Below are 27530 nucleotides of genomic sequence, written 5' to 3' on the forward strand. Positions count from 1 at the left end.
GCCTTTTGGCGGCAAGATATAGAGTATGTCTTGCGGTGTGAGTCACTGTCACTGTATTGGCTGGAGATATTAATTCTGGTTTTTGGGGGTGGGTGAGTGGGCTCTTGTGGGTGGAAAATACGGCAGTGTGGAGCGTTGACCAAGTTGACGGGTTAATGGTTTGATGTGGTTCACGCCATAAAACACATACACATTCTTCAGCAGCCCATGTGACATTTCATTTACTTCGACTTCTTCTCCCTTGTACACCATCTAACTCATTGCCACTACCACTACCAACTACAGCTACGAATACAGCTACTTTTTTTCTTTATTTCTTACAGCACCTGAGCAGCGGGTGGGGAGTGGGAATCGCGAACGGTCTTCATCAGGGCAGGCAGGCCATACGTAGGTAGTCGTCAGGTTTCTCGTCACCATTGGAAAAAGAAGAAGCCATACCATCCATTCATTGTAGTAGGGGCCCCCGCTATAGAAGGAAGAATGAGCAGGTCTTTGAATGATAGAAGAAACGACAAACAAAAGTAACCGAACAAAATAGATAAAGTAGAAGAAGAAGAAGCAAAAAAAAAAAAAAGAGTGAGACACATAGTGTCCGGAGAAGAATAGAAAAAGAAAGAAAAAAAGGGAAGAGAGGAAAATAACAACAATATTCGTCCAGAAGCTTCTCGGAAAGCAACCACACCCCCATTCTATTGCAACCCAAACCAATTTCCCCTTCCTCCCTCCGCTCTCCCCTTTTTTTTCGCTTTTCCCTCTCTCCCTCTTCCAGCAGTCGTCCCCTCCCTTGACCAGCCAACAAACACTTGCCTCTGTGATTTCATCTGGTGTCCCAAGTAGTAAACCCGGCACACAAGACTTTTCTGTATCTGCAGTCCGGCCACTCTTTCCATCCCGGTGTACCTTGCCCATTGAAAGGCGGAGAAACGGAGCGGAAAAAGGCTGAATGATTCTTGAGGATCGATTATTGATTCGAGGCGCAACGGCCAATAGCCCTTTTTGTTGTAATTTTGCCCACCACTCCAACCACCCATCCAGCCACCCTGAGCCCACTGAAAGCCAACCACCAAAAGCAGCAAGATAATAGCATACTCCCTCGCGTAGACTGAAATGAAGTAACCCCGATGCTATGTACTCCGTCGAAATCTGAATTATTAACAACAAAATCATCAGCATTCATTCCCCGCCTGAGCGGTCGTTGAACTGACTGGGTGCCGCCGTCTAATAAGCTCCAGTATCATTTTCGTCAACAGACATTGCGAGGTATTGGTAAAGCCAAACGCAGGGCTCGCAGGATGAGCCAAGGGGGAAGAGTGTCGTGTGAATTGGGATCGGACGGAGATGACGACTTTCAGGAAAGGATGACCGCCTGTTGCCGAAGAGACTGTAATTATTTTTTATGCAGACCGATCGATCCAAAGATCACCGCTGCCCCCTGCCAGAGCCCGCCGAGTTCTGTCTCTCGTGCGTGGGCCGACGGTCTCTCCGGTCACCGTCCTGGAGGTTGAGTGAATCCAGCCTCATCTGGTTGTCCTCAGTTGCGTCCACTTCGTTCAAAGCGGGCATTTGGGCTACGGCGGTCCGGGTTGGTGGGCCCCCAGCAGCCGAGCTCGTTCCATTGAGAGATTTCCGCCGGTTGGCTTGCTCTGCGATGGCAGCCCACTTTCTCTCGCGAAGAGCTTCCCTCGCGGATGCGCTGTTCTGCTGCTCTGTGTATTCATGTGAGCAGTCGTCAAACAGCTGGGGGTTGATCTCCATAAATAGCTTCATAGCATTGTACACCATGCCATGGATCGTCCTGCCAAAAGTTAATCCCATGCACGCGGCTGGGTCGGAAGACAAGTTACATACCTATTCCAATGGCCCTTGGAGTTCTCATACAGAGGGGCAAACATGATAGGGAGAATGATCTCGACGTTGTCGCTGACCAAGTTGCAGAAGTACTCGTTGTTCCAGAAGTAAAGAGCCCTTTCAGCGACCTGGAAGTGGGGGCTGGCAACCGATTTGGCGAGCTGGTGGAAGAGAGGCTCCTGAACCTTGGCGAATTCGGCTGGGTCCATGACCTCGAAAATGTCTTCAACCTCATTGAGGAACATAACCTCTTTGGTACTGTTGACTTTGGGCCAGTAACGCAACAAACCGAGAACCACCTCTTCTGTCAGGGAGGCATCCTTCTCGAGGAACTGAACAATGCAGTACGCAAGTTGAGGGTGGTACATGCTCAGGCTCTTGACTTTGTGGAGGGGAATCAGCACCCTGGTAAGGAACAGCTTGTGCTCCTCCTTCAAGGGCAGAGCAAAACCGTTGATGATGGAACCGAGAATTTCCAACAACTCCGCGATGCCGTTAAAGCGCTCCGTCTCGTAGGTGAATTGGAAAAACACATTGTTGATCGAGCGGCGAATAAAGGATCGGAGGTTGAGGAATTTGCCGTAGATACGGTGGAGGGTGGTCTTCAAAAAGTCGCGCTCCCTAGGGTCCTCAGAATCAAACAACTCGAGAAGCTGGAGCACAAAGCTGTGATCAATGTATGCCTTGGCGATGTTTGTGTTGAAATCCTGGCTCTCAATGAACCGGAGAAAGAACTCGTACACGACCTGAATATGCGGCCAGGCAACCTCCAACACAGGCTCGTCCTCTTCGGGATCGAAGGCCTCGCCCTGAGGGTTCATGGGAGGCGGGATGGGGCGGAACAGGTTTTTGGCAAACATGCCAACCACGACTGGATACATGGGTTCTGTGATAACCTGACGGTTGTTGGCCACATAGTCCAAAAGCTCATGAAGCGCCAGCCTCTTGATCTCCTTGGACTTCATGTCGGCACTGGCATCGTTGAAATCGAAGATGACGTTGCATTGATCAATCTTCTTCATGAACAGATCCTCGCGGCGTCCAGGGGGAACCTCGTGAAAGCCGGGGAGCTTCTCGAGCTCGCGATGAGCAGAGATGTCAAATCGTGACGAATGTTGCCGTCTCGGCGTCTTGGGGCCCTCGAGGACATCCTTGGGGGTTTGATGCAGTCGGTCAAACATCAGGGACTTTTGGCCGGCTTTCGGAGGGGCGAGGTCGTGGGGCATGGTTTCGGCGGCACCAGGCGGGGGGACGTGCTACAAGGAAGATGTACGTCAGTGTCAAGGTTCACAGAGCATTGGCGCGAGCAGCGATTCTCACCGGAGCACTTGGGCTGATGATGACGGTAGGCGGGAGAGTGCCGTGTCTAACGGGTGTGCTGCCTCCATTTGCCCCCGCTGTCTGACCTCCCAGGCTACCAAAACGATCCGGGCCACCGGCGTTCTGTCCGGCGCCAACCTGAGCGTTCAGGGTGGCATTTCCATGATCATCATGAACAGCGCTGTTGGGCGGCAGAGGCTTGTTCAAAGTCGATGTAGAACTGGACGGGGTCAGATTTGGCGACTGGTTGGCGTCCTTGGAGTTCGGCGAAGCCGTTCCGTCCTTCGAATCCTTATTCTTCTTGGAGGACTTGCTTGAGTCCCTGTCCCGACCTCGTGAGAGCTAAACACCCACTAAGATTAGCAGCCGAATCGAGACGCATTCATCCAAAGCAGACGGCGCAGAGAATGCACAATGTGATGAATGTTGAAGATGGGATACCTACGACTCTCTGGCTGAAACGCTTCATCTTGGTGGACAACAGCTTCTCGTCTGTGGGGCGGTTAGAGGCGCCCAACTCGACCCTACTGCTGGGAACAGAGCACGTCGTTCAGCGGTATGCTCGGGTAGGCAGGAAGGCAAGGGTCAGGCTATCCCGTGCAACGCGGTTGTTCTGGTGATCGAATGTTCCGACGAGTCCCGGGTTGTGCATTCACGCAATCGACACCGACAGACAGGTATGTGGTCGCTTCAGAGCGCGCCGGGGGTTCGTCGTGTTGCTGCCGGATGATCAAGACGGCGGGTCGGGGCACAGCTCTGCCAATGGCGGGGCTTGAGCGGCGCAGTCGAGGAAGAAGCTGAGTTGTCGGGATCGGGGTGCGGGTGCGGTGCTGGGTGCAGCGTGCGTTGCGTGGTGGTGCTTGGTGCTTGGTGCTTGCCAGCACGGACAAGGCAGGGCGATTGAGGAGAGCGGGTCCTACCCCAAGGGCAGCAGATGACAGATGGAGGACGGAACAGCTGCCAGAGCGACAATCGCAGCGGCAAGTTGAAGGATATAAGATGGGCTGCTGGAGAGATGTCGTCGCGATCTCAAGCTCGACTAGTGAATGCTCCAAGTTAGGCCCGCACCTGTGATGTTTGATTTGAATGTGATCCGAAGCTGGGGTAGTTTGGGAAATGGATGCTTGGGCTGGGCGTTCCAGGTGATAGGTGGTTTTGCGGGGCTGTTGGAGGGTTGAACGTGATGTTTTGGATTTGGCGTGTCTGGGTTAAGTAAGGCGTATCACGTATTCACCTACATACATGAGGCTTGCGCAGATGATGAATCGATTTCCTAGGATCTCGGGCCCGTCATAGGTGACGCTTTACGAGATAGTGGAATCCCGAAGTTCCAGCTGGTCAAGTTGAGACAACGGATTGGCACCTGGAGATGGGACCAAGGGGGAGACACGGGGAGTCGGACGTGCTGGAAATTAACCACCAGGCCCGCACTGAACGTGACACGAGGCTGAGCATAGGCTCACAGTCGATGTCCAGGTATCTTCCCATAACTGCAACGCTACTTCTCGATTGGCTATCTATCTGCCTATATGCCCATCTACTACTTTGCGGTCATGATGCCCTCCAGGGCTGAAACTTTAAAAAGTTGAACGCAATAGCTCCTCTAATTAAGAGCATGTTCACCTAACTCATAGATCTAGGTAACATATGTTGTAGAAGTGGGGCTACTGCTATTGTCATTCCTGCTCGTAGCCAACCCTAACAGAAGCTCAACCTTACCTCGTCATTTTTCGTAAACAACACTCGATCACAATACCAACCAAACAAATCACTTTCCTCGAGAAAATTGCTTTTGGAGCTACAAAGAGAATACACGACGATCAATGACGGAGAATTGATCCCCATCGTAATGTTGCCACCAGCCTAACCGTTGAGCTTCGCTCTAGCTTTGACTTGCATTCAACAAGGCCGAAACAAAGCCCATTCCCCACAGCCAACCCTGCCGCTCGAACCCTGTTTGACACTCGCTTCTCACTCACGAACTCTTTTACACCCATTTTTGCGCCTCGATCTTTCACATCACGATCGAGATTCAACCATAATCGCGCGATTCATCATGGATCCAGAAACCCAGAAAGATGAAGAGCAGGCGCCCATATACACCATTCCTTCAAGGCGACTCGGTGCTCTTGAGCACCCAATGATCATAAAAAATCTCGACAAAGGCATCAAGACCTTGGGTCAGAACAATGCTTTCCAAGCCGTAAGTTGCATCACATGAAAGTTCACAATTTAATACTTACAATCTCTCAGATTCTCGACTCGGCCAGTCCCCAAATCTCTGTGCCTCTCTACCTCAGACCAGATAATCCCACCGCCCGCCCTCTCACCTCCCACAACGCCCTCACCCACAATGTCGTCCTCAAGGTCACAGTCCCTAAGCGAACAGGTCGCAAGCGCAAAAGAGGAACCGACGATCCCTGGGAAGGTGAAGTCCTCCCTCCATCCGACTCGTCAGAGGTCCTCTCCCGCGATCGACTGGACCACCCAGCCATCATCCGCCGCAAACTGCAAGATAATCCCACGACCTACACCGTCACCCCAGTCGGCATAATCAACAACACCCACCGCTATCGCGGCCTCGCCGACTTTCAGTACTCCCTCTCTCACTCTAAGTTCATGAACAAGTTCGTCTCCAACGTCTTGCCGGGTGACATCAACAAACTCAAGAACTTCTCTTTGGCTCCCGGGATTGAAATAGGCAAAGACATCGATTTGATCCCACCCCCTTATTTCACCCCAATGTCGCTGCCTTTTAGTTATGGGTACAACCAAAACCCCCACACAAAGGAACTCGCCTCTGGTGGCTCGAAACTCGTCCCAGACGGGGTAGACGACAACTCTGACGAGGACGATGAATACGCCCGTGTGGTCAACGTCACAGCCCGCGGCCCAGCAGCGGGTTACTTCATCGCCCAGGATGAATACCCTGTGCCCACGGCACCCAAAAAACAACCCGATATGACGGACCCCCAAATCGCCGCGATTATTAATGAAATGTGTGCTGCCATGGAGGAGAGACCAATCTGGACACGCAGGTCGATGTGGAATCGGCTTGGTGCCAAATTCGCGGAACTACCCAAGAATGGCGGGCTGGTGAGGCATTGTCTGCAGTTTGCGGGGTATCAGTTCAAGGGGGGCCCGTGGAGGGATGCGCTGGTGAAGTACGGCTTGGATCCGAGATCTGACCCCAAGTATAGGGTGTATCAGACTTTGATATTCAAGCTGCACAAGACGAGAATTGGGAGCGTGGGACGGAGCTGGCAGGCGGTGAGGAGGAATGAGATTTCGGTGACGAATTTTGGGAGGTACTGGAGGGAGTTGGGGGTGGGCAATGGGGCTCCGAGGATGGGTGGGAGGGTGGATGAGGCGTTGTTGAGGACGCATGTGTTTGACGGGGAGAGTTTCAGCACGGATGGGAAGGTGTGGCAGGTGATTGATATTACTGACCCGCTGCTGAAGAGCTTGTTTGAGGGGGCCGAGGTGAGGCAGGTTTGTGATAATGAGGTTAGTGGCTTCTATCACCGGGTTTTGTGGTCGGTGGCGAAGGCGATTATGAAGACGAAGATGTTGGCGGTGAGGTTCAACCGGGAGTTGAGGGATGAGGACTTTTCGGCGGCGTTGGAGGCGGTTAGGGGCCCTGAAAACGGCGGCGATGGGGGTGGGGGTAGGAGTATTGGGATCAGTTTGCCGGATTTGAACCTGAGCCCGGAGGAGTGTGAGCAGTTGAGGGGGCACAAGATGAGGCCGGGGGTGAAGCAGGGGACGAAGAGGGATCGGTGGGCGGAGAAGAAGAAGAAGACGCATTATCGGGTGAGGATCCCGTTGAAGGATGTGGAGGAGAAGGAGGCGAGGAAGATGATTTGGTTGTTGACTAGGCATGAGAAGAAATCGGAGGACGAAGGGGGGGTTATTGACCCCGCTTTGGCTGGGGTTGGGGTCGAGGTTGTGGGGGGTAAGGAGAGTTCTGCTTCCACGGCTGACAAGGAGATACAAAAAGTTGCAGAGAAACCAGACGGTGTTATGCCGAGCATCGAGGGCGCTGGCGAAGAGGAAGAAGATGATGATGAAGACGGTGTACTCCAAGACATCCTCGACGACATGGAAGAAGACGAGGAAGGCAGTAGCACCAGTGACAGTGAAGAGGAAGAAAACGAAGGCGAAGAAGAAGAAGAGAGTCTTGACTCGGAGGAAGACTTGGAAGAGGATGAAGAAGAAGACGAGGAAGAAGAGGTCGAGGAATTCGACAGTCAACAGGTGGATCAGAACCGCGGTATGGCTATACCCACCAGCAAAAAGACTGTCACTTTTGAAGACGGACTTGGTGTGGTACAAGAGGAATTTGACTATGATGAGATGGAGGAAGAGGTTGATTACGATGAACAGGAGGAGGGCTACGGGGATGGCGAAGAGTTCGGGGGTTATGATGAGGATGAGGAAGGGTACTATGATGATGACGAAGATGGGTATCCAGAGGACGAGTACTATGATGAGGGCGGGGTGGATCGTGCTGATGAACCACAGCACTGAGCCGGTGGTCTACATGAGACAGTGTATATATCACAGCACAACTCATGTATATGTACCTTGTAATGAAGCATACATATCAGTATGACCCAACTGCCAACTCTGCCCATGATGGCCTAAAAAGAAGCAAAAGAAGACCACCCCTCCTGGGAGGAGGACCCAGCGCAACGGAATGAGAATCCACTATGTTAACCGATACACCAGAGGTCTGCTCTTCGGTCTGATATTGCTTGCCTGTTTGATGGAAGCTGCTGGCGGAAAACTGTATCGTACTGGGCAGTGAGGTGGGCAGGCGGGTGTGGCAGGAAGAAGTGCTTGTCTTGAGAAGGGACGTGGCGGTAGAGTCATCATGCCGCGTGACGTTGGGTGGGAGAAACTAGGAAAGGAAGGAAGGGGCGGGGAGAAGGCAGGAGGCAGGTGGGTTCTTGCCTCGCGGTTGTTAGGTAGGCAGGAACAACGATGTGGACGGTCCCGTCTTTCCATATGGCAGGTCAAGAGTTCTCGCGGCAAACATCCCATTGAAAAACAGATGTAGCTCTTTGAAATGGCCAGTTTATACATTGTAGTTTATATGTGTGGATTCTATACATTTAAGATTATATGTTCATACCACCCCCTGATTTCACACACAAGGGCAATCCAACTCCTCACAAGTAGAGTAATAGCTGAACCCCCGTTCCATGGATGAGCATTCCATCACGGGTATCACACCCGCGAGTCCATCGCCGAATCCCCCCAGTGCGGCCCAGGGACAGCTGAGATGCCAGACTGAACCCGAGTGTATGGGTTGACTAAAAGGGTTGGACAGTCCCCGGTAACCAAACGGCTGATCGTTGATGTGGGCCGGGCCGTTGATCTTGAGCTTTGTTGGTAGGAAGAGGAGACCTGGGTTTGTACAGGATAGCTACGCTTTGTGGTTGTTGTTGTTGTTGTTGTTGTTGGTCCAGGCACTGTTGCAGTCGAGAGCCCGGGGGACAAATAGGTAAGGTAGTTTGTTCACTTGTAATTGCTGACAGGCCGAAAGAACAGCCAAATCGGTGGGCTAAGGCTGGTTGCTGGATACCTACATTGAAGCACTTGGGTGGGTTGTACTTTTGGTCCTCGTGAAGATGTTTCGTCAAGCTCGGTCGTAGAATAAGTGTAACTCCATTCTTCTCCACAGGCCATCGAATTTTCAAGCCAGCAACCATAGACACAGTTTCAGTGAGGCCTGTGATCGAGGCCTCCGGGCTTCTTTGATAACGATTTGACCAGAGAACCGAACGTTGGACACCGCAAACCCATAGTCTTCACACGCAAGCACCTTGTTCGCACAGTAAGACTGAATGGACTGCTTGAGCGATGGATAGACAAGTGACCTTCCAGGTATAACCGAAATTATACTTCGCCGCCGGTGGAGGTGTGTAATAAGTGATTGTTATCATGTAGCAGTTACTCGACAGGCACTTGATGGCATCACGACTTTCGTAAGGTCATTGGCCACGCCTGAACTTGTCCTCGAGAACTTCCTGCTCGGCGGTGTTGTCTGGGTCGGCAGAACCGCCCTCACAAATAAGAGGGGATTGACATCGTCGGGTGGATCTTGGCCCGTCCAAGCGGTGACGGCGCCGTCGGCAACCTGAACCCACAGGAGTATTGAGCTGCTGCTTCATGTCACAAGTCCCGCCGACCCAAGAGACATCGAAGCACTGGATATCAACAGTGTGAAGTTTGCTCTATCCGGTAAGATGGCGAGCATGCAGCAGTGAAATAATGCTCTTCACGATAAAATCAGGAAAGAAGGAACCAGCTTGATGAAGGCTGGCCGCCGACTTGTGGGGGAAAGCGTTGATGCATCATGTTCAAGATAGACACGTTATGGTTTACCAGCTTTCTCTCCATCTCATCTCACCTTGAGCCATACACATCGTCGAAATTACACCCAGGTATCAAGGGTTGCTTCTATAATCTCGCATTCTTCTTGGAGCCCCTCATTTGCATGACACCCTTTCAAACTTGATCAAATGTGAGTATGCCAGGAATCAGTCAGTCACAAGCTAGCAGTTCCCTGACTTGCGCTACATATGATCGTTCGTGCCTTTGTCTGCAGTCGATTGCTGCCTGGCAATAAAGCAATTTACGATCATGGCAGGCGCCAGTGCGGGTTGTAGTTGCCATCTTTGACCAGAATTCCCCAGCCAACCAATGACTGCCAAAGCAAGCAGCTTGCGTGATGTGTGCGAGTGTAGGGAAGGAGCAAAGCGAGCCAAGGGCACCTCAACTCTCCTGTGGTCAATGAGATTGGATTGAAGGTTGGCTGTTTCACATCTTGGGGCCAAAGCATCGCAACTCAGGCAAAAGACAGGAAAGAAGAATATCATCGACCACCAATCATCAAGATGTCCAAGCGCACAAAGAGTACGTATCACCCATCTTCCACCCGATAAGCCTTGCCAACACTTCACAGAAGTCGGGATTGCCGGCAAGTATGGTGCCCGATACGGCGCCTCACTCCGAAAGCAGCTCAAGCGCATTGAAACTTCTCAACATGCCCGCTACCTCTGGTAACTCCTCCCTTGCTGCCTCTGTCTTCAGACATTTCTGCCTAACCATATTAAAGCCCCTCCTGTGGCAAAAACGCAATCAAGCGGGTTTCCACCGGTATCTGGAAATGCAATAGGTGCAATAAGACTGTGACTGGAGGCGCCTACCTTCTCTCGTAAGTTAAGCTCTCACTTGGGTATAGAGAAACGGGCAGCCAGGACTTTGCTGATGAATCTGCTCAAAGGACACCTGCTGCAACAACGACTCGTTCAACGCTTCGTCGGCTCCGCGACCTCAAGGAAGGAAAGGTTTGATATGTCTCAACCCCCATGATGGAAAGAACATGTGGTCGGATGCTTGATCATGGCCGTCTTGGGGATGATTTTGTTTTGCCCCTCGGCACCGGGGTTCCATGTCAGGTAGTGCACTGACTTTAAATGAATGGAAGAATATTGCGAGAACTGTGCCAGCCGGAGCCAATCGATGTATGGTTCACGGTCCAGACATAACTGCAATGTCCTTGATCATCGAGCTCTCCTCGGTTTGGCATGCGCGTGAAAAGGAACTTTGGTGTAACCTCTTGAACGTGCATACAGCTGCAGGTATTTTGCTCAGCCTGATTCTGCGTGCCAACCGCTAATGCATGGCCTTATACGAGCCATTTGAATTGGTTTGTTTGCTCTGATATCCCAAATCTTGCATGAATCACAGCACAATCGGGATGGCGATGGTTGAGTCCCGTCAAGCGCCCACTGACACACAAGAAAGCCCGTTGGCTTCACTTGGGGCTGGGGATAACAATGTTTTCACAAGATCCCGCCTGATGTTGGATATGATCTGAGTCACGGTGGAGTTTTCGTCAGATCGCAGCTTTCAAGCCTGTGCCAAGTTGCAAGAACGGGAGCTGCCGATGCAGGAGATCTGTAACTATTCTGAGCAAGAATAGACCGCCGATCGGAACTGTCAAACAAAGGTACCGGCAGCTTGGTCAGGTGCGGCTCCGATCCGAACCCCACCCCCGGGCTGGCGGCTATCTTAACGTTTCGCGTGACCAACGCTTGCCTTGATGGTGTAGGGTGCTCACAGACAGGCAAGACAGGCTGGCAGATTGGATCCGCCCCGTGCGCTGGTGACAACTTCCACATGTGATCCAACCAGTGATATCGATCTCTTGTGCGGCAGTTTCCCGCTTGGTGCGCTTGTGTCAGTGCTTGGGAGATGGGAGGTAGCCTGGAATCGGAAAGTCAGAGATGTGGTTGTAGGGAAGGAGAGCAGTGGTGGCCTCCGCTCTCATTAACAGCGGAGCAAATAAGCCGCCCATGAATTGGTTAGCATCTCCTTTCTTACTCAACCTTCCAACGCCCATCTCCGTGGTACTTTCACGAATATCCGTCGTGTTCAGCGGAGAGAGAAGTCCGAAGCAAGTGACACGACAGACCGAACTCCGCTTGTTCCCGATCATGCTTCAACGCCAGTGGTCCAGGAGGGTAGTGGTGCGTATGATAGATTTGGAAGCTGCAGAGCATCGACGATCGTGATGGCATCTTCCCCTGATCCCCCTGATGTCAACATCCAACTGGCCAAGGCAACAACACATTGCCTCCACGGATGACCAACGCTTGGGATTGTCATTGGAGCTTCAACCAACACGTGTACCGTCGGCTTTAGAACTTGACTCCATAGGCATATCTTAGTGCCCTTTCAACTTGATTGATGCTCCTCGGCTCAATGGTTCGTTTCGAAGGCCGCAGCGCGGGGCAGGAGCCGGCCGATTGTTGTTGACTTGTTTGTTCTCCCCGCAAAGAAGCAGCAAAAGTGGTGACGTAGTTTTGCATTGTCAGGTTGGAGTTGGCCAATTGCGGGTCATCTTGGCAGCGAAAGAGCCCCTCTTGCGTCACCGACATGGACCCAAAGAAGCTTTTGGGCTGACTGGGGCTAATCCGCTAATCCGCTTTTGGGTTGCTCTAGAACGTCACTTGGAGATTTAGGGCAACCGCTGCAAAACACCCAGACTGGCAGGAGCAGTTAAGGAAGTGAAGTTTGTCTGAGAAGGCTGAAGTGACAGATTTTGAGGATATCGGCCTTCAAGATACAGTTCAGACCGTAAGCATTTACAATCTTCCAACTGACAGTTACCAAAATGTACCCATAGTTCATTAACGGATGTATGATCCTGTAGACAACAAACTGGTCAACAGTAGGACGAGTCCCCAATTGTGCTATACCATTCATGCTTCTGCTAGCAATTGGGTAATGCAGTTTCAAAGGACCTCACAAGCCCCACAGTCCTGAGCCACAATTGTGCACCTACCTTAAATGGAGAGGCCACAACGGCTGGTCAACTGGTAACTGACGTCATGGCCTCCTGAACGCGCGGTTGTCGCGGAGGGGTGGGGTAGTTTGTCTGAACTTGCGTGTACTTGCCTCTTTGATGGCTGCAAACGCAAGGCCATCCGATCCGTACTTGCCTGCAATAGCTAGACAAGGGCCGAATTAACGCAGGGACAGCGGAATCATGTGAAGGAAGTAGCTACGTCATAGGAGCTTCTCCTCCGTCACACCCCTCTGATGCCTTCCAGGAGTCAGTCAAACCAGAGATTTGCAAGCAGGCCAGACCCCCCATTGATTGTCTATATAATCTCCCATCTTCCACCTCCCAGAGCTGTTCTTTTTCTTCCATCATCAAACAACTCTAGCAGACAATCAATCACTACACTCTACAAACAACTTTCACACTCAAACAAACAACTTTCACCACCTACAACTATCAAAATGGAGACCATCAAGAACGCCGGCAACTACGTCGCTGACAAGGTCAACGCTGCCACCTCTGAGGCTTCCAAGACGACCAACAAGGAGGTCGCCAAGGACTCCAATGCTAGCGCCGGCACTCGGTAAGCATCTCTCCCTTCTCTCATTAATTGGCATCCAATTAACACCCTCAACAGTCTCGACGCTGCTGGCAATGCCATCTCCGACAAGTTTGACGAGAAGAAGCACGAGGCCTCCGCTGAGACCAACAAGCAGAAGGCTACCCACTAAGTGCCTTTCACTATCTCAATAACCGCCTTCTGACACTCAACCGCTCATCATTGACGACATCGACCACTGCTTCTTTCGGGCTGGGAGAGACTTGATCACAATGGGTTGGTTTTGGACATCATGGGGTGATTGATGGGAGAACTTTTGGTGCATGGATTTCCGTTTCTTTAGGGGACAGTGGATTTCGGGAAGGAGGATTAGCATTTTAATACCCCCGACTACTAGCTCGGTAGCTTGATAGTCAACCTCGCTTCTTACCCATACTTGTGCCTTTTGCTGTGCTTGGTGATGTGACTTGTTCTGTGCCTTTCTGCCGACATCTTTGCTGTGAATTTGCAAGAGTTACTGGTAAAATCCACTCTTCGAATCGAGAATGCTTCTATCTATCGCATGATATCAAAAATTCAGAGAGTAGTATTCCTGCTTCCACAACGTTGATATCAGCCAATTCCAGAACATCTTGAGCTGTTCAGCATGAAGTCAAGCGGAGAAAGTTTGCCCCATATCCACTAGACAGATAGACCCCTGGCGATAGTATCCAATCCCAACCCAGAATCCGGGGTCGGAGACAGCCGTAGTCAGGCTTGGCACCAGGCAGGTGTGACATGGGGTATCACCACCAAAAATTAATTTTACTCTTGAACGCGACGTGCAAACTCGCGGCGATTTTTCCCCCAGCTTCTTCACCACTTTGAAAGTCAATCGACCGGTCAATACAGCGCCAAATCACAACCATGGACTTCTCGACACACTCGTCGCCCTCGGGCGCCGAGTCCCTTACCTTTATAGAAATGATCGACCAGACGACCATCATCTCGCTGCTCTCGACACTCGCGATCCTGTTCGCGGCGCTGGTGATTTCGAAGCTGGTGTTGGACAAGCACACTCCGGGGAGGCTGAGGTTCCTGTTTGTCTGGCATGCGTTTGACGCGCTGATCCACTTCATACTGGAGGGGAGTTTTGTGTGGCACTGCCTGTTCAGCAGCACGTCGGTGAGGGAGGTGAAGGGGGATTACTTCCCGACGCCGTATTATTATTTGGGGCAGGACCAAAAGGGACGGGTTTGGGGCTCGCAGGCGGCTGTAGGGCAGGAGGGGTATTTGGGTGCTATGGCGCAGTTGTGGATGGTGTATGCCAAGGCTGATCGGAGGTGGGCGGGGGTTGATTTGGCGACATTGAGTATTGAGATTATTACGGTTGTTTTTGGGGGTGTGATGGCGGTGTTGGTTTGTTGGGATTTGGCGAGGAAGAATGTGGCTAGGGGGAACTTGGCTAGTGAGTATATTCTCGGGGGAGGTGCAGGTGAGGATGGGAGGATTGCTAATGGGAGATACAGTGATCATTCTTGCGACGGCCGAGTTGTATGGTGGGTATATGACTTTTATGCCGGAATGGTTGAGCGGGAGCGCCAACTTGGATACGAGCAACTTTATGTACAAGTGGATTTTCTTGGCCTTTTTCAATGTAAGTTGTTTGATGGCGATGTCGTGGGGGGGAGGTTGCTAACGGTTTGATAGGGCCTTTGGGTGGTTATCCCTCTGTATGCCATCTACGTGGCTGGAGCGGACATTTACGACGCTATCTGGGTCAGGTCTATTGTTGAGGAGCAGAAGAAAGACGAGTAAAGCGTGCGATGAGAAGGGCGGTGGTTCGTGGAGAACGATGACATACGTTGAGGGGTTGATACATCATTATCTAATGACTGATGTTTGATGCTGTGAAGAGTTAGGGGGTGCTGGTATATGGGTATAATGAAATTGCGAACTGTAGATACGACATGGCTGTAGGAATGAACAAAATGCATATACTTGATGCTTTGGGCTTTGTTGAGGGAGCCCTGAACCCAGCCGGAAATCTCATGAGAACCTCGCTGCAAAACCAGGTTCGCCAGGCACATCATAACACATCATGATCATACAAGTCGATATCCTTGGCCAGCATGAATAGCTGGAGCGCATCAAAGCCAGCCAGTCCCATGTCAGCCACATGGATGGCGGATCCCACGTTGGTGACAGACGTGTGGCGTTGATGCTACAGACTAAACCGGAAAGTTGGGTGGCCCTCCGCAAAGCAGAGCCTGTAGCATACCCCCTTTTTCATTTCGGAATTCTAGACTTCCAGCTTCATCTACCCACCAGACCGTAACCCATGACAATGGTGGAGTCTAGAGCCGCTGGGAACTCGTGTCAAGCTTCATCCAGCCTGGGCAAGCTCGGCATCCTGCTGACCCTGCTCGCTTCCTGTTGTACCTTATAGTCCTTCAAGAGAGTCTAGAACTGCGAGATAGCTACCGACCCGCAAAAAGCAAGGCGAATAAAGTTCCTAACCTCCGAGTCCGAGGGAGCTAGCAGGAGCAATACTTTGGTTGTCGACTTCTGCCAAGCTCCGTATTTCAATCTAGGTAGGGCTGGAGCAAGTTGTAAAGCTCGCCTGTTGGCATAGGGGCCACTAGCGAGCATCATTTTCAACGATCTTCCGACGATGTCGATAGGAGGCATGTCGCCTTATCTGCTTGCTACCTTCCCCGCAATGATGTTCGCAAGGCATGGCTGGCTTTCAAAGGAATCCATCGTGGGATTTCTAATCTCAGTTTTGGAAGTTATGGGGGAGGGGGAGAGGCCAAGTGAAGTCCCTTGTCGGGTGACACGAGGGTGATGGGATGACCGCAACCTGATACATGCTCTGCTTCAGGGGATGCGAGGGGTGGGTGACAACGGACGATGGCCGATGGAATCGAAAGAAGCTTTTATTGTGGGTGCTGAGGGGAGGAAACATAGGACAGATGGGACTAAGTGCATCGTTAAACCTTGATAGCTGGTGATGATCGATCGGGATCGATGTTGTGGTGGACTGATGCACTTTCATGACTGGCCTTGAGGACCGAGGCCAGTAAGAAGGCTCATTGCAAATGACAAAACTAGTGATAACTGAGACTGAATTGGTATTATGCTAGGGTCTGTGGGCATGAAAAGCAAAGCAGTCTATCTTTGGACAGGCTGTATTTATGGTGGGAGGCTATCCAGAGAACAGGCTGGATGGGCCGTGAAGATCTCCAAGCAGTGGAAGGAGTGTCGTTGACTTGCACAGATCGCATGTCTTTCGGTTTGATCCGCAGCAGGGGTTGGCCCTGCCTTTTCAGGAGTCTTGGCATGTCACTCAAGAGCTGCGGGTGGTGGAGCTTTGACCAGTTTGCGGCTCTTGCGGCGACTCCGGATGGACCAGGGGGCCTCGCTAGTGCAGAAGACGAAACTGGGGGTTGTCACGAAACTGCCTCAACCCCACGTCACGACAATGCCTCGCTGCACTCATTACAGCACAATTCGAGCTCTTTGCCCGCCCACAGCGAGAGAGTTGAGCTTGGGCCCCGAGCCGAATCAATGGCTTTCCTTTGCATCCCAGCACAGGGTGCTCGCTTTTGCCACGCCAAGGTTGCTATCACGACGAGCTCTGGAAGGCAAACTCTGGCTAGCAGCTCAAGTTCAGGTTGAGTTCTTCTGCCCCTACCTCAATATACCATAGCTAGAAACAGTTCTCTAGGCAATGACTGGTCCCAACATCTCGATAAACGACCGTCTCTGCGGCCTCTGGGGGAAGACAATGACACCCTAAGCAGAATGGGATGGCCTCCCGTCTGGCCATCAGCCACCTTCAAGGGCCAAGATCGCTTTCTGCCTGAGCGGCCGCACTTGAGTCGCCATCTCTCCTGGGGATTTGAAGATGCCCAGCCTACACCCCTGCTCGGTTGTATCCTGTCCGGGAGGGGACCGTCCCAAGCTCTCGTCAACGTTTGCCGTCTCTTCGACAACCTGACCGGGAGAGCACATGGTGCTCTGTCCCCATTTTCATGCACCGGTGTCTCCCCTTCAGCACCCTGCTTCTTCTGGAAGAGACCCGCGGTCTGCAAGTGACTGCCTGCCGTTCTTTGCCTTGGTTGGATTGGCCCATTCATCAGCCCTGGTCCCTGTTTCTATTCCCAGTCGAGGGCAAGCAGCAAGTGCTGGGTGCTCAGGGACTGTTTCGTCTGGCCCGTGGTTGTGCTCAAGGTGTGCCCACCCCTGCCGAACAGACGGGCTTACGAGAGTGGAATGCGGGATGGCAGGATACCATTACACTCTTGCTTCATCCATCTGTTTGTCTTGATTTGTTCCTTTTTCTCCCCCTTCGCTTCTTCACCACACATCGGCCGGCGCCGTGTTTACGACCTCGACGACGTGGATTAGATGACTTGACGACGGACGGATTCAAGGGCACTGCTACGGCATTCTCGCCATCGCCGACCTCGCGGATAGACAGACACCGACAGATCCCAAATGTCGCCACTCGCGTTGGTAGATGAGGTGATTGCCTCGTGGTTGCAGTCGCGGGACGACACGGGGACGATGCCGCAGAACAACTTCAACAGGACAGGAACCAACACCTTCCAGACGGCTCGGAACCAAACCACCACACAGCAGATGTTCTTCAACGAACTACGATTCGCCGCTGCCAGATCCATTCGAACATCGACCATCATTTTAGCTTCTTTTAATATTATTGCTTCTTTTGCGACCGCCGTGGGGATCCTGGTTGATTCGTATTTCAGGGAAAGGCGGAACAACAGGTCATACAGGTTCAAGCGGAATGGCTTCAACTTTGTGCCCGAAGGCGAGATCTATCCGCTCATTTTATCAATTGGAATTTTCATTCAAAGCTTGGTCTTTGCCGGCGCTCAGTCGACTGGCCTCGACGGACTTTTTGGCACGGGATGCACTATGATGGCATTGGTCATGTTGCCTGGTGAGAAGAAACCTTGGTCTCAGATGAGTAGGTTGGAATTACGCTTGCTGACATTCACCAGCTGTGTTCCTGGCGCCTTTTATTCAGCTTGTCTTTGGTGTTGAGTTGACGTTGAGGGCACTTCGAAAGGAGTTGTTTGCCCCACGGGGGAAATGGAATGTGTCGATTTGCTCAGCACTTGTTGGGCTGTTTACACTTGCCATGTTTCTGGTTGCCGACTTTGACCAGTCTCCAAACTTTTGCTTAACCTCGCTCTTTTGGTTTGTTGCTCACTACTCAACGGCATGCTTTGGGCTTCTGACGGCCATTGCCTCGGTACTTATTATTTGTACTGCGGTGATCTTCGTCAAGCTACACAGCAGCATTCAGATCGAGGTGACAGCTCGCGTGGCGGCTTCGAGGATGGTTTATTACCTGGCATTGGGAGCCATCTCGATTGTAAGTTAATCCATGTGATTTTGATCAGAACCAGCTGCTCACCTCTATCAGTGTTTCATGTTGCCATATTTCTACGTTTTGACCTTTCTGAACCGGCGAGGCCAGAACAACAATTCTCTCAATCTTTCAATGGTTGCTGCGGTGGTGGCAAACATATCCGGACTCATGAATGGCGGGCTTTATCTGTTCTTGAAGTCAAATACCATTTCGACCATTGGACCTAGGGACAAAATCGGCGAGTACGAGAATCGCAGGGCCAGATACAAGATTGAGCGGCGCTATACCATGGACTACGCAGACTCAGAATACGGATTCGATGAGGATTTCAAAAAATACAAGACGGCCGCTGATCTTCGCAGGATGGATAGCGAACAGACTCTGACGGCCTACGAGAAAGAGGAGATGGTGGATGCTAAGAGCATGCGCAGCGTGAGGCCACCTTCCACCATCTACGGTCGACGAGGCCCTGCGTCCATTCGCTCCTTCCGCTCCAACAGATTGATGTCTGCGGCATCCAACGTGTTCATGCCGAAAGCGCCAGAACGAGCCCGTGTTTCGAACGTAGCCGGTGGGCACATGAGAAAGCGCTCCAACTACTCATTATTTCCTAACAAGAACTCCGGCGCCAAGTCGTCACTTACCTTCCTTCCTGCCACCACATACTCACCCAACAACAACGACCACCTCAAACCACCACCCTCGATGGGTAACCTTGCCGCCTTCCGCCACCGCAGAGACTCGTCTCTTATCTCATCAGCGACGGTTCAGATCGGACTCAGATTCTCCTCTGTCGACGATATCCCACCAGTAGCCCAAACAGTCGTCACAGTTCAGGACCCTCATGTGTACAACTTGGAGTGCCCCAACGTGGTCAAGGAGCTTCAAGCCAAGGGCATCAATGTTCAGCTCAAGCGTCCCGTGGGCTTGGACTCGGGAGCCTCGACACCAACCGGCTCGATGAAAGAAGGGTCTCCTACAAGTCCGGGCCGAAGTCCAGTCAAGGATGCGAAGATGAAGACGCTACCGCCTGTGCCGAGACCCATGATTGACACCCAGTCTGTAACACCGGCACCACCATCTCAGGAGATCACCCTGAGCCCCAGTATCTACAGCCCACAAAGCCCCAGCAAGGCCAAACTCGTCCCTCCAGCTAAGCCGGCTACCAACCCACGGAGTCCCCCCATGGTACCACCACCACGACGAACAGGCGAGACGACACCACCTCCTGTGGCGGATGGAAAGAATGCCTGGATATAGGACCAGTTACAAGAACAAATAATGTGCGCGCGTGTGTATCTTGTCAAGCATTTTCGGGTGTTGGAAGGTTAGCATAGGATGGTGTTGATGGATGGGTGTGTGCCATGCTATCATGATGGGTTCGGTGGGGGTGTACGAAGGTAGTGATGATGATGGTGATTTCTCTTTTCCACTCATTCATTCTAATCTTTTTAGAGAGCTTTGCCAGGACGGGCATAGGATGGTTGACTTTTTTCTCTATTTATATATACCAACCACGCGGTTGACACCGTACTCTTTTTTTTCTTACTTTATATACCATTGAAATGACATGACATGCCTTGAGGGTGTCTATCATTTACTTTTTATCTGTCTACGTTTTCCGTCTCTGTTTCATTGTGGTGCTGTCTTTGGTCTTTTTCTTCTGTGCATGGGGGGGGGGCGGGGTCTATATTTTATGAAGGCGTCTCTAAGATGGTGGGTGGCGTATGAGAGACGGCCTTTTGTGGGATACAATTAATGATACTGCACACAAGTTTAAGCACGTTCCTTTTAGTGGTAAGATGAGGGGAGGTGATGGGTGGGGAAAAGCAGGTCTTGGAGGCGAGTTGTGATGACTAGGAGGGGGGTTTTGTTAGCAGGCATGTTGCCTTGGTGTGAGAGGGCTTGATTGAGACGATTATTGTAGGATTGAGAATATGACAGGATGGATTATTCGGTCTATTGTCATCAGGTTAATACTTGACAGCATATCACTAGGCCTCAAGATTGTGTTACATGTCGCAGACTTGCGTCGAGAACTTTGATCTTTCACATTCTGTTTGAACTATAATACCAGAGTCAAGAGCTCGGAAGACGACAACGGGAAGTACCTAGTAAGGACGTGAAAGCTGCATTATTATTTATGTGCCCATTGACACAGGTTGGACTATCACAGTCATGCGTGGGACTCAATCTCACTTACTAAAGAAACGAACTATCGTGTTATTAGGAGCCATATCTCGTTTCTCGGCTCGAGGCTCTCAATTCTTGAATGTATGTCGAGACCTGGCTGTTTGTTATTTGTTAGCGTCAAAGAGCCATTCCGGCAATTTAATTTGATGATTTTAAACCTAAGGATCCAGGTTTTGGAAAGATCTTCATATTGGGGCTCTTATTGTGGCATCAGGTAATCTCAAACAGAGTAACCTTTCACTTCAAAGTTCGAGGCTTGTGCTGATTTGCCAATAGAAATATCAGTTCCAAGTGGATATCAGGCTCGTGGGCAACATCATTCTTGTCCACGCACATAATACGTAGAGTTCTCCTTGATGACCGAATTTCCATGATTGTTGTTGACCAGAAAAGGGGTCATGGAAGCCGGGCAACTCCACCAAGCGGCATCGACGCCCAGCAACAGTGGCTGGCTGGAAGTCAAAACTTCCCGTCATCCTCTCCCTGCATATGACCGCTTGCTCCAAATTCCACGCATTCTAAATGCCCGTACCTATGCATCGGTGCTAACCCCAAACTGAGCCTTGGGCGGGTTCCAAAACGGTAAGAGATGCACTCCATCGAGAGATCATATGACAAAAGTCCTCCAGATCTAGCATTCCAAGACTTCGAAGCCAAATTGGGATAGAACCCGCTGCCCCAAGAAAGGGGTCAACAGCCTTGTTTATATTTCCAAACCGCTCCTGCAGACTCCTGCATTGAACCAGGCGTCTGGCTCTATGTACTCGAGGTACTTGACGCCACGAGCCCAACTTCATCGACCTTTCAACCGCTTTCTCTCCCTTGAACAGGCGCTCAAACGTGCTCTCTCAACGGCCTACAAGCACATTACCTTAGTCCAAACCAAGGTGCGTTTCCAACAGGGCGGGTATGCACGCCGTTGTGGTGTCTCAAGCCCCCTAAGGCTCGCCTCCCATCGTGACTGGACAGCCCAGTCAAAGCCCAAAAACTTGACAACTGACTAGTTAAGGGGGTGGCTTTCCATCTGTCATCTCTATCCGCGCGCGCCCGATGACCCGGCCGCACGCCCGCGGACCAAGGCTTCTCCCAACCAACCAGTTGGGCAGGACGTTTAACGCCGCGAAAGGTCGGGTGGAAGGAGTGCCCCTGACTGCCAGTTATGAAGAGGAAACAACACCAAATAGAAATCGCGTCCCCTTGCATATTTTGCGCGAGATTTGCACACATAGCAACAAAAGCAAGACAGCAGTGAAATTTTGACGCCTTCTTTTTGCCTGCCACCAACCTAGGTACTGAACAGACGGGACCGAGAAGTCACTGCGAGTATCAACACCGAACTGCTCCAAGTACCGGTCAAGCCTAGAATTGTGACCACCATCCAATGTGATGTGACCGGCAGTTCATCATGCCATGTCCTCAATGATGTGAATGATCCACGATGCAAAAAATGTGACAACCACACAGGAAGCCTTACAACCAACCATACCTGGTAACTCCCCCTCCCGAACCAAAAAAAAACCAAGGCCTAGATCAAATAGACATCGACATCATCTCGTCGATCATGTCCCAACTGCTCCTCTCCTCCTTCAACAAGGGTTACGACGTCGCACTCAAAAGCAAGCCACTCATTGCCGGCTCTCCCCGCGATCCCTTCCGTCCTCTGTGCCACACACCTACCCACCCACCCGCGATATATGAGAAATCCAGACCCTTTCTTCAATATTTTTCAACTGATGGACAAAGCCGAGAAGGTAGACGAAATGGAATTTTTGATCGCCGACCACTGCAGTTGCAAATCTTTGCATTTTTTCCCGCTCATCGACAAGGCGGGCGGCTTGCAGCATGCGTTACCACCCACACACCACCACCACCACCACCACCACCACATTTCCATTTTCCATTTTTCCCCTCCCACTTCCCTTGTCCCCCTCTTCTCCTCTCTACTCAGATCCTTGAGGAAGGAGATAGGCAGAGTAGGATTCAGATCAAGACAAGGCAACCAAATCGTGCCCATCTTTTCACCACGGAGTTTACCGCCTCTTCCTCGAGGTAGTGTAGGTAGGCACCTGTATCCCATCCTGTCTAGCCTTCCCAACCGCACGCCGAGAGAAGCGATCAAAAAGCAAAACGAAACAAAAAGCGGCGTTTTGAAAACGCCCTACCTTCCACGTCAAAAACAGGGGTCGCCAGTACGAAGGATCTCATCGGATTGGTCTGTTGCTTCACCCACCCCTCAAAAGTACGGTCACCAAAATCTAGACCTTTTTTCCTACATCTGCCCGCGCATTGGGACGATTCCTGTCTGGTCTTAGCGGAGAGGCGGTGATGGCCTGATTTGTAAGTCCCAAAGTGCCGGGTCGGCCGCTAATGGTTTCTTGTCGGGAAACATGGGGAGATGGTGGTTAAGGTGAGCAGCCAAAGTTGGCAAGGGATGGGAGAAACAAACAAACGGTGAGAGAGACATTTCTCCATATGTACCCCTATTTTTCACGATGAGACGGAAACATCTCCGGATACCTATCCAACGAGATGTTGGAACAGACGGGTCTGTGAGTACACGATGCACAATGCCCTATCCCAATTCCAAACACATGGCTTTTCACTCCTGCCTTGCATAGCATAGAATCGGCAGTGGACATCAGTAGTCTCAAAACTTTGTTCATCTCTTCTAGCCTTATTACCTCCAAAGCCCAAAACCGATGATGCACGTTCTGGAAAAAGTGATGAGGCTCGACCACCACCACCGCCATCCCTACTAGCAAACCACGGTGCCACGTTGTTCGTTGTCCCCCCGCCATCAAAGTGTTCCCTAGATAGCCTTGGGGGGGTTTGGCTGGGGTTGTTCGCAAGATATCAAATCACGGCCAAGTTTTCAAAATTCTCTCTGCACCCCATGTTGCGAAAATGCTAGCTCGCGCAACCGATAAAACTCACCCCATTTTCTTCCATTCGTGGCCCGTCCCACTTCCCATTCGGGAAACTCGGCCGGGTTTGTTGCAAGCTGATGAGCATGCGGCTAGCAAATGGTTGGGTTAGTTTTGCGTGAGCGGTTGGTGGGAGAGTAACCTCACCAGAGGTAACTGCCGGGGGATCGACAAGTACCTTTCCTAAATAAGGTAACTAGGACGCCATCGAATCGCAAATTCCAATCTGTCGGGTGGTGCAGAGAACAAGGGTTGATTAAAAAAGAGAAGAAAAAACAAAATGCCATGCCGTGATGCTGCTGCTACGGCGGCGGCGGGGTCTAATCCAAAGGTCCAGATTCCCGGAATTTGTTGCTTGTCACCACCTTGTTGACCTTCAACAAAGCTGCAAGCGAGAGATCTCTGGACGCCTCTTTCTGTTCCCCTCCCTCCCTCGCCTAAAATGTCTCGAGTTTTGTTTTCTGCCGGTAAGGCAAGGACCCTGAAAAAACGCCAGACAAACAGAGAGAGATAATCAGATGATTAATAGCATCTCGGAGGTCTTGCCCGTCTGGAAATTCAAGTCATGTGCGGCATCATATAGTGTTACAAAACTGACATGAATATCTATAATCCATAATATGCAACAACAACTGTAAGACACCGTCGTCCCGGTGCAGTTGAGTTGCAAGCAGCAACCCGGAACATTCCCACTTTCAGCCCTCCCCCGGTGTTGTTGTGCAAGTCAAAGAAAGAGAGAGAAATGGTTCATGTCAGTACCCGCGTCAAATTGATTTTGTTTCCCGTAATCCTGGTTCCCTTGGGAGGAACAGCAACCGTCTCGTCAAATCGTCAACATCATACCAACTCATCATATTCCCCCCCCAAGTCATTCCTGCTTTTATTTTTGGCCTCTTCCAATGGTGTGTGTGCGTCGCGCGGCACTGAAAGGAAGATCCCGAACCACTCTCCCGGGACACACAACGCAAAACAAGAAAAAGAGCCTCTCCCTTCTTTTCCCCCCTGCCCTCATCTTGTCTGTTCTCTTGTCACCTGCCTAATCGGGACAAATCAGGGACCCAAGGACCATGGTGATGGCGCCTCAAGCGCGCGCGCGCCGCCGGGGTAGGGAAAAGCCAGATCTTTGGTTCCGATTCCCCCACCCAAAACACCACCCCCAAGATTGTGTTTTGTTGTGAGGTGAAGCATGACGAAACCCCCCCGCTCCCATGGGAGGAGCGAAATGAAATGCTACCTCACCTTCAACGACGACAACAATAAGGCAAGAATGATGGGGGTTATTTCTGCGCGCGCACATACTGCGCGTGAAATCCAGGGTCCTGTCATCAGTGCTTTGTGTGGGAATCGATCACAACCGCATGTCCGCGACCACAATATAGGTATCTCAATTGTTGTAACCATGTATATAGGTTCGTCAGTCAATCGTGTGATATCCCCCCCGTCCCTCTCCGTATCTAAACACCCAAACACCAGGATAATCCCATCTTCTGCTATATTAATTGGCTTGGGTCCCGAGAACAAGTCAAATCCCAATTAACTGATGAGCCCCCGGTCTGTATCTCAATCGCGGCTCTCCACAGAGATGACATCGTGGCATCTTGGCACTGTTTCCAGGCCCCCTGCCATCATCCAGTTATCCCTTCTCTTGGGCCCGCTTGTTTTTACCGAAGTTTTAATGTTTTTGTTTTTGGCACACTCACGTTCATGCGTTTTCCATCTTGTCGTTCCAAAACCAAAATGCACGGAACTTTGAAAAGCGCTGCCCCCTGGTTCATCATGTTATTTGGCCCGAGCCCAAAAGACACAGAAGCGTCTGCAACCTCGTCATCGAAAAACTAATAATAACGTACCGAGAAATGTGTGTGCTGTGTGTGTGCAGAATGTGCAAGACATGATGTGGCAAGAAATACGAAGCGAAAACTTCCTAGACATTCTTCCTCATGGCTGGCAAAACAGGCCAAGCAAGGAGGAATGAATCGTCATGATCCGCGCGGGGGAAACCAAGAGGAGGTGTGGTGTTGAGAGCCCGCGGTCTGGAACACCTCTCACAAAACTTCGCTTGATAATATCACCCAGTGAGTGCCCACCTTCAGCACCACCTTTCCCTTCGCTCGCTTGTTGAGGGAAATATCAAGGCCACCCATCCATCCATCTGTCAAGGGTGGGCGAGCGAGGAAAGTGGTCCCGTGTTGCAACCAAGGCGGCGCTGCTTGTGCCGCACGCTGCGAGAACTGGGCGAGTGGTGAGGTCCTGCCCGCAAGCACTGTACTGTACTATATATCAACCGCATGTTATGATCCGCAGGACAGCGATGCCCACGCCCATGTCGATGTCGATGGGGGTATGGGTGGTGCCGCCCAATACCACCTCCTGATGGAAAATGTGTGTGACACTTCGAGTGAGATATCCATGGGAAGCGACTCGTCAATCAATCACGGACGGGAGGGGGGAGAGTCTCATCGCATTTCTCCAAACTCGTATCTTCCATTCACCTTGTTCGCTGGCTGCCAGATAGCAAGTGTGGTGCGCGCCCCTGTTCAAGAACGCCGCCGGGCCCGAGCCTCAACCCTTTTCCCCCGCTATCATCGGCTAGTTCTTGAACTTCCTCTGAGGGGACGATGGGCCCAGAACCCTAGTGGGCGATGATGGTGAGTGATGGCTGCTGTTGATAGGCTGCGTCGAGATAAGCATACCGGAAACTTGGCGTTCCGGGGCAAGGTCCAGCGAATATGACCCCCCGTCCCTGTCTAGCTCGACTAGTTCACCACATTTCCCTTTTTGAACGAGGCGCTAGATCGACAAGCGGGATGGCGCCTTCAGGCGTCTCTTGGGGCCCATCACGGACCTCATCTCCTCCAAAGATACCCAGCAGCATGTCGTCGTCGCAGGAAAAACCAGTCACCATCGTGGACACAACATCTGCTAGGGACTCCATGGTCTGTAAAATGCTGTGTCCCCGTGAAACCAAATCTCGCTCGCCCATAATAGTGTGAAATCGTATAGTGTCTTAACCTTGGAATTAATTGACGGACCCTTGCATCTTGTCGCCAAATTTAGGACCACAGTTACATCGGACAGCAGACCTTCACTGCCCCAACCTTGTCCACCACCGTCACCGTGCGGGCCGCTGTTTAAACTCCGACCAAGGTGTGAGCATCATCATCCACCTTCTTTCCTGCGGTGCGGGGGTATTGGGGTAGCGGCCGTCAGGTGGCACGACATGTTTGAACACTTGGCCGCTTGACATGCCCGGTTTCTCGTTACTTCGCAGCGTTCCAGCGATGTGGGCATGCGTCAAAGGCTCTGCATCGGAAAAAGGCCTTTCTTCAAGTGCTTTCAGTCGAGTGTCATGCAAACTGCACCACCCCGAGCCTCGCAGTCTCGGTTGAATGCGGCAACCAATGTCTATTGTCTTTGATGGCCATTTCCAACCCTCGATTGGCTCCCACCACCCTCGGTGTGCCCGCCGTGTGGTCGTAGTAGGTGAGTCGAAATATTGATTTTGACGGCGGGTTCTGGAAATTGATATTGGTGACGGGAGGTCGTCTTAGCGGGGTTCAACGTGCAGCAAGACGGCGCCTGCGACGGTCTGTCTGTCTTTGCGCCTGTGAGAACGCCGCTACCCTACGCCATCCCATAGCCATATGCCGGACTGTTGACCGATGTGGCGCTTTGCTTGCCACAGGATGAAGCCACTGTGACTGTCCTCTGAACTTTGCTGGACAGCGTTTGACCAGCGAATGGGAAACCATCGGGGAAAGACATGATATGTTTTCCTGTTCTCTCCTGGACGCCGATGGTCGGTGATTGGTCACACATGTCACCAGTTCTGACCGTGGAATATGAGGTCGGGGTGATATTACCCAACTTATCAGGCCTCATGCGAACGGAACTTGCCGGCTAGGAAGGTCACGGTCCTCTCTTTCGAACACTGTGTTGCAG

At 51.5% G+C, this 27530-nt stretch overlaps 6 protein-coding genes across 6 annotated transcripts; 5 read left to right on the top strand and 1 right to left on the bottom strand.

The window, feature by feature from the left end:
- Positions 1–238: 238 nt before the first annotated feature.
- Positions 239–4548, bottom strand: RTS1 (serine/threonine-protein phosphatase 2A 56 kDa regulatory subunit delta isoform). Its single transcript, XM_062876920.1, has 4 exons — positions 3614–4548; positions 3169–3510; positions 1849–3104; positions 239–1795 (listed from the first exon to the last, which is right to left on the bottom strand). The coding sequence occupies exons 1-4, from the start codon at positions 3635–3637 to the stop codon at positions 1420–1422; spliced, it is 1998 nt and encodes a 665-aa protein (XP_062735564.1). The 5' UTR covers positions 3638–4548; the 3' UTR covers positions 239–1419.
- Positions 4549–4738: 190 nt separating this feature from the next.
- On the top strand, positions 4739–7826 carry TFC1 (tau 95 subunit of transcription factor TFIIIC). Its single transcript, XM_062876921.1, has 2 exons — positions 4739–5371; positions 5422–7826. The coding sequence occupies exons 1-2, from the start codon at positions 5225–5227 to the stop codon at positions 7696–7698; spliced, it is 2424 nt and encodes an 807-aa protein (XP_062735565.1). The 5' UTR covers positions 4739–5224; the 3' UTR covers positions 7699–7826.
- Positions 7827–9675: 1849 nt separating this feature from the next.
- Positions 9676–10750, top strand: RPL43_1 (60S ribosomal protein L43). Its single transcript, XM_062876922.1, has 4 exons — positions 9676–10092; positions 10142–10238; positions 10295–10393; positions 10463–10750. Exons 1-4 carry the CDS (start codon positions 10074–10076, stop codon positions 10530–10532), a joined length of 285 nt encoding a protein of 94 aa, XP_062735566.1. The 5' UTR covers positions 9676–10073; the 3' UTR covers positions 10533–10750.
- Positions 10751–12200: 1450 nt separating this feature from the next.
- Positions 12201–13633, top strand: QC761_211900 (uncharacterized protein). Its single transcript, XM_062876923.1, has 2 exons — positions 12201–13112; positions 13167–13633. Exons 1-2 carry the CDS (start codon positions 12787–12789, stop codon positions 13258–13260), a joined length of 420 nt encoding a protein of 139 aa, XP_062735567.1. The 5' UTR covers positions 12201–12786; the 3' UTR covers positions 13261–13633.
- A 114-nt stretch (positions 13634–13747) lies between these two features.
- On the top strand, positions 13748–15138 carry QC761_211910 (uncharacterized protein). The gene is made up of 3 exons (XM_062876924.1): positions 13748–14535; positions 14597–14724; positions 14778–15138. Exons 1-3 carry the CDS (start codon positions 13995–13997, stop codon positions 14883–14885), a joined length of 777 nt encoding a protein of 258 aa, XP_062735568.1. The 5' UTR covers positions 13748–13994; the 3' UTR covers positions 14886–15138.
- A 1382-nt stretch (positions 15139–16520) lies between these two features.
- Positions 16521–20542, top strand: QC761_211920 (uncharacterized protein). The gene is made up of 3 exons (XM_062876925.1): positions 16521–18036; positions 18098–18474; positions 18526–20542. Exons 1-3 carry the CDS (start codon positions 17571–17573, stop codon positions 19729–19731), a joined length of 2049 nt encoding a protein of 682 aa, XP_062735569.1. The 5' UTR covers positions 16521–17570; the 3' UTR covers positions 19732–20542.
- Positions 20543–27530: the final 6988 nt, after the last annotated feature.

The sequence above is a fragment of the Podospora bellae-mahoneyi genome, chromosome 2, assembly GCF_035222275.1.
Source record: "Podospora bellae-mahoneyi strain CBS 112042 chromosome 2, whole genome shotgun sequence".
NCBI classification, from domain to species: Eukaryota; Fungi; Ascomycota; class Sordariomycetes; order Sordariales; family Podosporaceae; genus Podospora; species Podospora bellae-mahoneyi.